The sequence below is a fragment of the Linepithema humile genome, chromosome 7 (assembly GCF_040581485.1).
Source record: "Linepithema humile isolate Giens D197 chromosome 7, Lhum_UNIL_v1.0, whole genome shotgun sequence".
Classification (NCBI taxonomy): Eukaryota; Metazoa; Arthropoda; class Insecta; order Hymenoptera; family Formicidae; genus Linepithema; species Linepithema humile.
This window is the reverse complement of record NC_090134.1, coordinates 10140569-10153400: the sequence shown is the minus strand read 5'-3', so window position 1 is coordinate 10153400 and position 12832 is coordinate 10140569. Positions and strand designations below refer to the sequence as shown.

Below are 12832 nucleotides of genomic sequence, written 5' to 3'. Positions count from 1 at the left end.
AATACACCTGGAGGTGCGCTGAAGTGGCGAACGAGAAATTTCATAGGGCGCGCAAAAAAAGAAGGCGAAGGTTGGGCGAACGGCGAGGGTTGACGTGCCTGTTATAAATTCCCTTAATCTCGTCGCTCGGTGCCGTTAACGACGAGTTAATTAACCAGCGTGCAAAGACACGCGGCTGAATAAAATTAAGCTACGGGATTGAAAGCATTAAAGGGTATTATTTTAGGGTCGATGGTATTATCGGCTGCCACTTGCAGTGGCAAAACTTAAAATTTTCATGATATTACAAAAGAAATAAAACAATCAAAAAAAATAGGATAAGAGAAGGAGAAAAGGCATTGTTAATGCCGTACGTAATAAACGAGACAATAAAGTCGCATTGTATGAAATATTATATAATTATTACATCGCACGAGACATATCAAATGGTTTTATTGCAACGTATTGTTATTTTTATAGTAAGCCGAGCTCGCGCTTTATTTAAGATAAGGAATGAAAGAGCTGCGAATTCCTTCGCGAGCACCGCGGCTGCCTAAACCGCGAGTTATATCACTGTATCCGTTCTTTTATAAGTGCGGTATATTCCGCGCACACTATCCTTTGCATACCCATTATTCTCGCTTCTCTTAGGATCCGCCTAAATGCCCTCCGGCAAACTCTCAACCGCTATACGGTAGCGAATACGTACCGTGCGACGTAAACGAAAGAGACTGTCGCCGCGAGCGATGGGCGTGGATTTGCATACGCATCGTGCGATGTTGGGTCGCGCAAAAGTCTAGGTATCGTTCAAAACGGCGTTATGTATATGAAGATGGCTTATTATATATATATTGTATGTATTTTTTTTTTGAAGCAAAAAAATAATCTATTTTTTAATTAAAAAAAATTAATTTGTGTCACTATGAATTACAAATATCGAGCGAATTCCTGTATTAATAATATTTGAATCACGTTTGTTCTGCTTGTTCAGGATTTCGTATTGCTCGGCGGATGCGACGCACGATCATGTATTCGCATTCATCGCGACAAATCTGAACGAGACGATGGAGTGCCATGCGTTTCTCTGCCCGAAGAGAAAAATGGCGCAAACAGTGACACTAACTGTGGCGCAAGCCTTTAACACGGCTTATCAGGCGTGGCAGTTGTCGCAGTCTGATCCCAGGATTCATCACGCGCAGGATAAGAATCCTCCTTTAGCGGACGACAGAATCGGTAAGAAAGCTTTTCGTATCCGCGCGCTTGCGATCACCGCAGTAACTTAAGACGTCAGAAAAGTTTTTATCTTTCCATTAAAATGGTAAAAAAAATTGAGAGGGAAATTAAAGGAAATCGAAGGAGGAAACGTAGAGGAAATTAACATAGTTGAAGAGTTTCCGTTAATCTGGTCTTAATGAGATGTTAAAAATTAACGCAGCAAATTTTAGTAGAATTGAAAATTTACGAAAATTAAAATTTAAGAAAAGATATCATTATATATACGTATATATACATATAGAAATTTCGACGAAATTAAACTCTCTTTGAAGGTAAAACGTAAATTATCAATTTAGGAAAAGTTAAAAGCTTCAACGCGATTAGAGCTTGAGAAAACAATTAAACACGCTTCGTCGCTATATAAGTGAAGGTAATTAGCAACGCGGGCTCCCGACTCACGTTTCCGCACTTTGGAAAAGTTACCGCTTGCTTTAATCTCGAACGAGAGAGGTATAAAAGGGTGGTCGCTGCGATGATCGTGAAGTGCAGTGCCTATATGGACTCTGCACTTAACCTACTGAGAGTGCGGATATTGCGAGGTGCTTCCCGGCACCGAACGAGCAGACCAGGAAATTGTGCGGTTAAATTGGGACAGTACGCACACTATCGTGCAGTACCATAGACAGACACTTGTCCATTTTGACGGCACTAATAAGAAAAAAAATTGTAATTGAAATTTTGAGACATCGATGACATAATGTTTAAATTATAGAACAATTGAAAGAAAACGTATTATTCATTTAACGTGTGTGTTCACACTTTGCGATATTTTATAGCTATATTCTCGTATTATTTTACAAATCCACTTTTCCGTTCGTATTACCATTTTATAATCACCATTTTATAATTCTCGCTGCACCCGTTTGATGTCATTTAATTATTCGATCTTCGATTTTTTTATAGATAACAATGAGAAAAAAGAGGCGAGTGAGACAAAGACCACCACCGGTAAAGTTAATGAGCAAAATAAGCAAAACGGTCAACAGCGACGCAACGACAGCCAGAAGAATCTCTTAATTGACTTGTCGAACGAGTCCAAACCGGCAGGAAATTCATGGGTGAGTGATGAAGTACGAAAGTGTCTCTTTGACGCTTTATTATCGTCAGCGCCCTTTACGAGCCGCCTGATTAGCGAAGCGATACTATAACTACGTTTGATCTCTTCCTCGTTTCTATGACCTTATACAGTGTGCTATATCGTATTGCTGGATCTATACGCCATTCGTAATTGATTTGCATCGCATCAACAGACGTAAAAAGAGGTCCTTGCTCCTTTGCGGAAGGAGCCTTTGCAGCTTAATTAATGTATCTGAAGTGTCCAACTTTGTTCGTATTCTTGGAGAACTTTAGAGAGGAGAATTTTCAATACGTATTTCTTATTTTTCTAAAATCTAAGCGGAAAAGGCAGAATTTTTACTGTCGTTTTTCAATTGGATCACAGGATTTTAATATATATATTTTTGACGCGGGCTATTTTATCAAATATGAGATATTCGGAATGTTTGCAATTCTGTTTGCACGTGTTCTTTAATCATTTCAGTGGGGAAATGTTATATATTTACCCATCATTTGCTACTCCTTTTTGTTCTGCTTCTAAAGATCACTAATTCTACAAACAGTTTTAAATCTGCAAAAAAGAATTCTTATTTATGAATAATCTGATTATTTTTGCAATTTTTAGTAATAATAAAATGTTAATAATAGTAATAACAAGATGAAAATTTCCGAGTAGGGTGAGAGTTGTCTATTTCTATCAGGTCTGTTTCGAAGAGGATTCGGACATGAAGAAAAGTCAGAAAAAGAGCACGACGATCAACAATAGTATTCCGATGACCACGCTCAGGCATCAGTCGACGGCGTCCACTCCGGCTCACCATGTGGTACCCCGGCCAACGGCCGGCTTCAAGATGCAGAATGCCTGGGGCGAGTCCAGGTCGGTCGATCTGATGTGCTCGTAGCAGACAGGATAGCCGGCGGCTGATAGCTTCAGAGACGTGCCATTGATCACGGGTCTCTGGAAGCACCTCTCGAACAATGGCCAACCCAAAAAGACCAATCACTAAGACCACCGGTCCGCGTCGGGGCGGTCCTGACAGTTTCCGATCGCAGATTACTCGTATTTTTATCGAACGCTGAAGAGAGACAATGATATCCATTCTGTGTGATGTAATCTTAATGGAAATATCGTACACGTTCGACGGAGTTTTCAAACTCGTTGAAGGGATGGTTGCGAGTGATTTTTATCAACGAGAAAAAAAGAGGGACGGCGGTAGTTTTAAGGAGGACCAACCCGCGGCGCAGAGAAATTGCGGTAATCGGGGTGGGAACAATTTCTAACGGATTTTTGTATAAATACGTGTATACCTGTGCCAATTACTTTACGCATACATATCGCACAAATATTGCTAAGTGACAATGTGAGTCAAGACACTCGCTTTTTATCGTTTTCAGTGATATTAGCTCTGGAAATAAGATTGAAATTAGTCGTACTTTTCGTTTTCAGAGAGCAATATTCCATTTTTTAAATTAAAGGTTTACCGGAGAATTGAAAATCGCAATAAAAGACCAGGTAACTCTATTGTCAAATAAATCAGACTTTTCTAGAATTTTAATCAATAATTTATTTTAAATAAAAAATTTGATTAATTTACGTTACTGCAATTAAAAAAAAAATATGATTCTTGTAAATCTTGATTTTGAATGTCTATTTCTTATATATAAAGTTAGTTAGTTAAAGGTATTCGATTGTATCAATAAGAGACAATATCGGCGAGAGAGGAAAGAGTAAATATAATAATAATCTTATAATCTCATAAGGATATTTCGAGTGTCAGTGCTGAAAAGTCCTCTCTAGATCCGAAAATATCGCTGCCACATTCCAACCCCGTATGTTTAAAACGTTTTGCACGCGTCTGCAATGCAGTGTGCAAATAGAAATTGCTTTAAACAAATTTCTAAGTAAATTAAAAACAGTTTTTAATAATTGCTTTGAATTAAGTTTTGAGTGAATTCAAAGAAACGAGTTTTCGAACACGTAAAAATATGTTTTCCAGAGTTAATATATTTTTATTATTTTTTCTTGAAAACGCATTGTCGTAAGAAAATGCGAAAAAAAAAGAGAGAAAAGGTTTCGTAGATCGATTCCGTATTGTGGTGCTGGACAAAGAAGATGCTTTACATAATTGTTGATAGTCGAGCCCTTGGTTGAATAGCTGGACTATTTCTCAGTTAAAGTTTGTTAAGTTCTTGTCCAACGACGTACATAATCATAGTCTCTTAAACATGAAGAAACAGCATTGTTCTCAATGCGTTATTGCCGTGATTTGCGATTAGCTCATTTTACAAGGAACTTTTTTACATTCCGAAGAAATAAAATTTGTCGGATAGATTTTTCCGCACCAATGACGATGTTATCGATAGTGTTGGTGCAATTGATATTAAATTAAAAACTATACAAATATTACATATTAAATATGAATGTGTTGATGTATACGTTACGAATAAATATGTGCGAGTAGCTAAGTAGAGCATAATAGTGCCACTAATAATCGTGGAGTGTTAATATGATTTAGCGTTAACTATATTAATATTTATAATTTATCTATTTGTTAAATCGTAAATATATTAAATATATTAAATGTATTCTGGTTTTAGATCGTATCTGTGCGCAATTATCGCGATGGCGTCTTATCAGACAGTTTAAGTCTTCGTTTCGCGTAATATATTATTATTGATTGTCAGTTATTTTCAGAAATAAAATTCACATTTGCTCTCGTACAGTCGACAGAGGGCTGTGTTCGAAGAAGGTTTATCAGGTGTAGTATATCATGTAACAATTCACTGTCTATTAATGTTATATCATCGAAAAACAACGTTTTTAAACTATCAGATCAAATTATATCGATTCTAATGTAGAATTATTCTCATGAAGAGTTTCCATAGATTCGTGAAGTTTATCACGAGGTGATATGAAACAATCGAAATGTTCATCTTATCATTATAAGTCGTATTAACTCTTTTTTGATTTTTGATTTAAGATTCTTGCATAAAATTTATTGTTTTATTTTTATAGATTTGTATAAAATATCGCTGATTAAGAAGTAAACTATTAAAAAACATTACTTAAGAAATTTTTATAACATAAAACACTGAAAAATGTAAAACAGCCTCCAGATTTGTTATGTTATTTATGCTTATAATTAAAAGGTAATAATTGAATACTCAATTTTTGCTGCGCAAAGAGCATTTATGATCAAAAAAGGGTTAAAATATCTTCGACTGTGTTATTTTATCACGTATGAACCGATGGTATCAGCTGTAATTCAACGACTGCAATCCAAATATACGTTGATAACCATCTCGAAATAAATAAATACGCGAAAGTGAAATTCATATAGCTGTATATTAGTCGACACACGATCGCACTTGTATCGCCACGGGAATGTTATATACATTTTTGCGCTAAATGTTCGTAGTTCGTAAGCCAGCACAAATCAAATATACATATACATATCTAACGTACATTTTATGACGATTTATCTTCATATAGTGTTAAAGAAAAAAAAAACTCTCTTCCTTGCGATAAAAACGAATGATCGATTCACCTTATTAATATTGGTAACTTTTTTTACATTTAAAATCTTATTTAAAAGAATTACGTTGGCATATTTGTTTAATTTATCGATGATTTATCGAAATCATTGTCGTAAAGTAGAGATCAAGTCATTGGAGCAGATTTATTCCTCGAAGAAGGATGAGATGATAAAGTGTTATACAAAAGATAGAAAGAGAAAAGTATATTTAACAGAAATTTATTGTTCCAATACATCACGAATGTAATCTCTGAAAAGGGGCGTAATCTCCCAGATTCTGGTTAAATCGAGAAGAAGCAAATATTACGTACACGAGGATGTTGTCTAATTTTCCTTACTTTCATATTTATTTTATTCGAGCTTTAAGCAGTTTCTTGGCCAATTTACAGTTCTTTACGATTTTTTCTTGTTAATAGATTTTTATTGAATTGAAGACGATTACATTTAAGCAGCAAGTCCTTTTTCACAGACTTCAAATATCTCTTTTGAAAAATATTAAACTAGTGAACGCAAGATGAGCAGTTTTCGAGAACTCTTCCTTGAGATAGACAGTACTCTGAAAATATTTTGAGAAATTTTATGTGCATTCTTAGCAGTATATAATTTAGAGAATCTTACAACAGGCCTGGTCAAAAGCTTGCTCGCGAGCAGCCTTCAGAGTCCGCTGGATGAGAACTCGGCCCCCACTATCTCGCCGTCCCCATTTATGTTTGTTCGCTATCTTCTAAGGCTTAGAACAAAACATAGCGAGCAAACATAAGTGGGGACGGCGAGATAGTGGGGGCCGAGTTCTCATCCAGCGGACTCTGAAGGCTGCTTGCAAGCAAGCTTTTGGCCAGGCCTGCTCTACAATAATTTTACAATGTAAGGCTTACCTCTTTATTATCACCCCTTTTTTTTCTAAAAATTCTTGGCTTTAAGACGTAGACGTGGCTCGTAAACGTCGGTATTTCAGATCGATTTCGGGAACTACTGCGCGTTAAACGATTTGTTAAATGATCCTTGTTTGTATAAATATTTTGACAAGTTGAATTCTGCAAGAATTCCTTTTCAAGTGCAGATTTTTTCCTAGCACTGCTGTCTAAAATGCTATTTCCTGCCAGTACATCTAGAAAAACATTCCGATCTTCCACTTTATTCATCTCTTTATTATCACCTCTTTTTTTCCTAAAAATTCTTTAATCTTATACTCAAATCTAGACTGTCCTCTCATGTAGCTTTCTTTGCACATTTTTATTGTTTAAAGGACTATCAGAGTCAGTATCAGTATCAGTATTATTCAAAACATTTCTTCTAGTTTTTCTACGTGTTGGCCTCAGATTAATCGTTTTTGCTTTGGTTACAATAACTTTATTTTCGGATTTAGATGTTGATGCTATAACATTACGATGTGCTTCGACTGTTACTAAAAATATATATATTATTTAATATTAAGATAAAATAAAAATAATTTTAATATTAACATTTAATTTTATTAAATAATATATATATTTTTAGTAACAGTCGAAGCACATCATAATGTTATAGCATCATCAATATCTAAATCCGAAAATAAAGTTATTGTAACAAAAGCAAAAACGATTAATCTGAGACCAACACGTAGAAAAACTAGAGGAAATGTTTTGAATAATACTGATACTGATACTGACTCTGATAGTCCTTTAAACAATAAAAATGTGCAAAGAAAGCTACATGAGAGTATAGAGGACAGTCTAGATTTGAGTATGAGATTAAAGCCAAGAATTTTTAGGAAAAAAAGAGGTGATAATAAAGAGGTGATAATAAAGAGGTGAATAAAGTGGAAGATTGGAATGTTTTTCTAGATGTACTGGCAGGAGATAGCATTTTAGACAGCAGTGCTAGGAAAAAATCTGCACTTGAAAAGGAATTCTTGCAGAAATCGACTTGTCAAAATATTTATACAAACAAGGATCATTGTTTAACAAATTGTTTAACGCGCAATAGTTCCCAAAATTGATCTAAAATACCGACGTCTATGAAGAAAGGAGCAAGTAAAGTCACAAATGATAATTCGAAAAGTAAGGTGAATAAAGAGCCGGATTCAGATACATTGGTCAAACGATTACCCGACTCAAATCCCGTTAAGGAAACTCGTTTAACGCGCAATAGTTCCCGAAATCGATACAAAACACCAGACTTTACGAGCAGGGCCACAAAATTGTCTACACAGTCCGCAAATCTCTGAAGGCTACTTGCGAGCAAGCTTTTGGCCAGGCCTGCCTTACAATATAAACGATTCTTAACATATTTCAAGAAGTATGCTCTCAGAATATTCTTTCGAGAGTTTAATCAATACAAAGATTTAAATAAATCCAATTTACCTTCCGCTAGTTATATCATACAAACATGTTTACGAAATTCCTAATTAATGCAGTTCACATTACTTTCTCAGAATACTCGCAGAATATTATCACATCTTGCGTTACCAGTCCAATCTGTCGTTTAGCAGTATGAAAAATCCTCGTGTCCGCTTTTCGAAAATTCCCTGACGCTTCTAGTTAGCGATGTCATCGCGCGTATTATATGTATAATATATTACATCCCGTATTACAATGCGCCTAGGCGCCTTGACGTCTCCTCCGCACGCACCATTACTTACTTTCTCATATAAATACTTAGCAATTACTTATACGCGATACTCTTACGCTTAATCACTATCTCGTCGAGGTTGGTGTTTAACAATCGCACGTGCCGCACGAGAAACCGCACCTCGCGACGAGTGTAAAAAAATAATTGTATTCCACGCTTGAAACGAATCGCAAACTTATTATTAGCGTAACAAAGGGATATAGTAATCGATGTAAAACTATGTTCCGCGATCACGACACTTCCGCGATCGCGTCATCGTGAAATAATTCCTCTCGCGATAAATTACATATTCCTAAATTACATTTCGTAATGTGCGCAAAAATTCGTGTGCACGATGTACAGTGATGCGTATAAAAAGTCTTATTTCCTCAATGTAAGCCTTGGAAATTGCGACAATGTAAGGAATAGGACGATTTTATCCGTGCGAGATTCTCATGCGGCAATTGAGCGCACCAAATTCGCTTGGCAAATTTATAACACACAGAGTGTTCCGCGTAAGTTAACCCGGTTATATATATATATATCTTTAAAATATAAGAGGAAAGCTTAAAATTTGATTACATGATATTTCAAAATCAGAATATTTTTCAAAGCAGTATATTACATTTCAATATCGCGTCGCTTTACGCGACACACCCTGCGTATAGCGTGATCGGAAAACGGAGTATAGGTCAAAAATTTAACTAATAATAAAATCAATCGTATCGTGACTTTTATACAACTATTCAACACTTGACAACTTAATAAATTAATTATTAATGTAATTAAGTATGTTCTGAGATAATGAATGGAAAAAAATATGATATTAATTGTAATCTGAATAAAGGAAAGGGAATTTTATATTATAATTAACAATACTTTATATTTGATCTCTGTCACTGTTAATGCAATTTAACGTTTCTGTGAATTGTGGCTTATACTCCTGTTGCAGCACACGCTGTATGTTTTCTTCCATTCCTATCCTAAATTACTTTACGTAATTCCAATTATAACGGTAGTAATATATGATACAACGTTTTTTCTTAAGCTACATTGAAATATTATTCCGAACTGTGTTTTCTTTGCATGTTCGCTCCCCTTGTCTTTCACTTCCGTTCATCTGTAGCAAATTAGTGACCGCGTAATAAAGAATATTTGATATATTCAAGACAACTTTTATATGAAATCGTCAACAAAACTATCTATCTCGGTTATCAGTTTCAAAGCTTACTTATATTACAGATCATCCTTCTCAGACTTTTTATATTTAGCAAGCAATTTTGAAAAGTTCGTCAATTTAATTTTACAAGAACACATTAAATAAATAAATAAATTTCAGAATTAAATAATCATACTTAACTATACATGACAAATGTTACATATACGAATTTATCTTTCTATTTATCATGTTTAGTGAAAATTCGAACATTAATTCTAATAAAAATTAATGTTTAAAGTTTAACCAAACTTTTCTCTTTTTTTAGAGTATAATTTTTATATTTTAGAGTGGTTTCTCTTAACAAATTTTTATTACACGAAATTAGTAATCACTTAGGCAATTTAATTTTTAGGTCTGAGAAAGATAAATCAAACTACACAAGAATAACAACGGAACGTATTGGTTACGAATTGGTTATCTATATTTAGATCAGGCGACGATTTCGGAATGTTTAATCACAGGAACGGCGATAAAAGGAACGCACTAAATGCACCTTGTACATTTCCCGTGTATTTCGCACACTTGTCCGTCGGAATTTTCATGCACATGCTACCTTGTACAACGCGAATATCAGCTGAATCCCCAACCAAACAATTTGAAGCTTATCATTTCGCACTTGTGATTCTCTTGCTCGCAAGTAACAACGAATAATATATAATAAATTAATTGAAAAACAAACTTATCGAATTTTTTAAGTCACATTAGCTCAAATAAATAAACAAACGCAAGCAAATAAGAATTTAATAAACCTTTTTTTATCTTTTCCAGAAGAACCCTTTGCAGAGAATCGACTGAATTATTAAACGCTTCGTTATCAGTGACATGCTATTTTACATTTTGTGTTCCGCCGAAAAATTGATATCGGCTTTCGATGAAAAATGTCAAAAATATAAGATGCAAATTGATAAGCTCGAAAAAAATTCGAAAATGTGTTCGGTGGGCTTTCAGAGAGCTCTGGAATGGCCGAGGACGAGTATCGATCGGCTATTGGTTGCGCGATGCGAAAGAAATAGGATATTAATTGTGTTGCTCGTCGCCACGAGCTTGTTCCTTTTTACTCCTCCTCGTCTTCCTTCAGCCGCAAAAAGATGCATTATTCACAGCCTGTGCTCTCGCGTCTAACGCTTCTTAAGTATGCTCGTCCACGACACGGTGAAATTTCACACGTGCATCACTACGCTCTATGACAAGACATGATATGTTAGTGTATGCTAAGTCTTGACTACGCTTGCTGTCGTTTTTCGCGTGCAAATCTTGTCGATCGCGTATATCTAGGTAGACCTTTTAAGCACCTTTAAATCTTATTCAGTATTTTCATGTTATCCCTAAATATAGTTATCTGATTCGAGTGTAACTTTAAATGTAAATTACAAGAGCATTAGTTACCGCTAATTAAAATTAATTAAATTCTTATTAATTACTTTGTCAAAAGTTTTTAATAAATTGTTTTCAAGTGCAATATTGTTTTGAAGAAAATCTTTCGTTTCTTTTTATTTGTTTTGCGTCTTTAAATAAATTAAAATTTTTGAAAAACAAAAATTAATCGATGAAAGGATCTGTGCTCCGTATGTTTCAAACGTATGACGTAAGGATCCTTGTCTTTATTCTATATTTTCCTTTTCTTTTTCATGCCTAAATATATGTGATCGAACGCAAACGCATATGCATGCTCGACACTCGTTCATCATCAAACAATTAAGTACCACTTCTTCATTTCACACAGTCACTTGCGCTGATCGAGAAATCAATCGCTTTACTGTGCATGGCGATCGTTTATTGGCGGACAGGACGTATAAGCCGTAAAAGCGGAAGCTCTTCAAGATTCCTCCGAGCGATGGCAGATTGCTTTGCGTATATTATAGTTCGCATCTAAGAAGGATACTTGGACTTCCTTGTTCTCTCGGCTTTCCTCTCTCTCTCTCTCTCTCTTTCACTCTCACGCGCATACTTTCTTTCGCACACAACACGCGTACACAACAAACACTCTCTCCTTTGGCACATCAGCTCATATGCTATTTCTCTATTCGCTCTCTAGCCTACCGTCGCAATAAAAAAATATGAGGAATAAAAATATATCACGTAACAACGTCCCCTCTCCCTAGAAGGAAGAGGAGGAACAAACTGAGGGCGAGACCCTCACGCAGCGGCGAGATACTCAATAACTCCCACGTGGAAGCATCTTTTCTCTCCCTAACTAATACTGACGCGGCGCTCCAGCTTCAGCATTGATCCTGCGCGCCTATCTGTGCGGCAAACTGCCAAGAATTTTTTATTTTAGGGCCTCTCTCAAATAATGTAATATGCAAATGATACACTTGAACTGAATTCCTCTAGCTTGATCAACCTTTTCTCATATCGTGGGGAAAAGATAACGAGAGCAATCAATTTCTGCCAAACGTCGATGAAAGAAGAATGGCGCAGGACCAGTTGGAGATCCCGGATGCAGAGAGATCGCATCAGTATTAATCTTTAATCGAAGATTACGAAATCGCACGGAGCGTTTCTCGTTATTCATTCAAACGCTTTGCTATAAAGGAGCCACCGTGTATGACATAATATATACTGCATATATGATTATATAACACATTCATATTATATACAATTATTAGATATTAATAATATTAATAGTATTAATATCTAATATATATACCAGTATATATAATTAATCATCGGGTGGCCACAGCTAGATCAGTTAGGGATAAAAACGGCCGGCGCGTGTTCGGAACTTCGTCTCCTCGTCGATGAACCGAGACCCCCAGCGTTTCTCGGGAGTGATTTCGCGGGACGTTTGCCGCAAGCGAATGTCACGTAAACAATTCTTCATTTCTTAGTTTTGTTCCTTCGATGAGAAGTGAGCTCCAGGGACGTGGCTATCACGGCGCGAACGGTCGCGCCGCGTCGACTTCGCTAGAGGCAAACTTTGGCGCGCAGGAGCCTTCAACCGAGCCAAGGTAGCCATCAGCTGGGCTGCGGCGGCGTTAGTTTCACCAGGAGCCATGTGTACAACTTCGGCTTCCGCTTGTCGCTCAGCTCGTACTGCAGGTTGGCCAGTCCGTCGGTAGAGAATCTTTTCTTGCCTGTCTTCAAGAACTCGTACCTGCCGTCAAAGATTGCATTATTTATTATTACAGCCGGCGTCACGAGGAGTCGATCATTCTATAAAAAAAAAAGAAATAGC

At 36.1% G+C, this 12832-nt stretch overlaps 2 protein-coding genes across 8 annotated transcripts in view; one reads left to right on the top strand and one right to left on the bottom strand.

The window, feature by feature from the left end:
- LOC105670182 (low density lipoprotein receptor adapter protein 1-like) overlaps window positions 1-3840 on the top strand; it is a 69380-nt gene extending 65540 nt beyond the window's left edge. For 3 of the 5 annotated variants that reach the window (XM_012363558.2, XM_012363560.2, XM_012363559.2), the window contains 3 exons: window positions 971-1212; window positions 2158-2312; window positions 3012-3840. In XM_012363558.2, the coding sequence (XP_012218981.1) occupies window positions 971-1212; window positions 2158-2312; window positions 3012-3212 (598 nt within the window). In that variant the 3' untranslated portion in view covers window positions 3213-3840. Of the gene's footprint in view, window positions 1-970; window positions 1213-2157; window positions 2313-2442; window positions 2963-2986 lie in introns of those variants that run through there. The other 2 variants (XM_067359133.1, XM_067359132.1) reach the window with 2 other exon arrangements.
- Window positions 3841-6049: 2209 nt separating this feature from the next.
- beta4GalNAcTA (beta1,4-N-acetylgalactosaminyltransferase A) overlaps window positions 6050-12832 on the bottom strand; it is a 101570-nt gene continuing 94787 nt past the window's right edge. For all 3 annotated transcript variants that reach the window (XM_012363569.2, XM_067359117.1, XM_012363568.2), the window contains one exon: window positions 6050-12751. In XM_012363569.2, coding sequence (XP_012218992.1) covers window positions 12613-12751 — 139 coding nt within the window. In that variant the 3' untranslated portion in view covers window positions 6050-12612. The remainder of the gene's footprint in view (window positions 12752-12832) is intronic.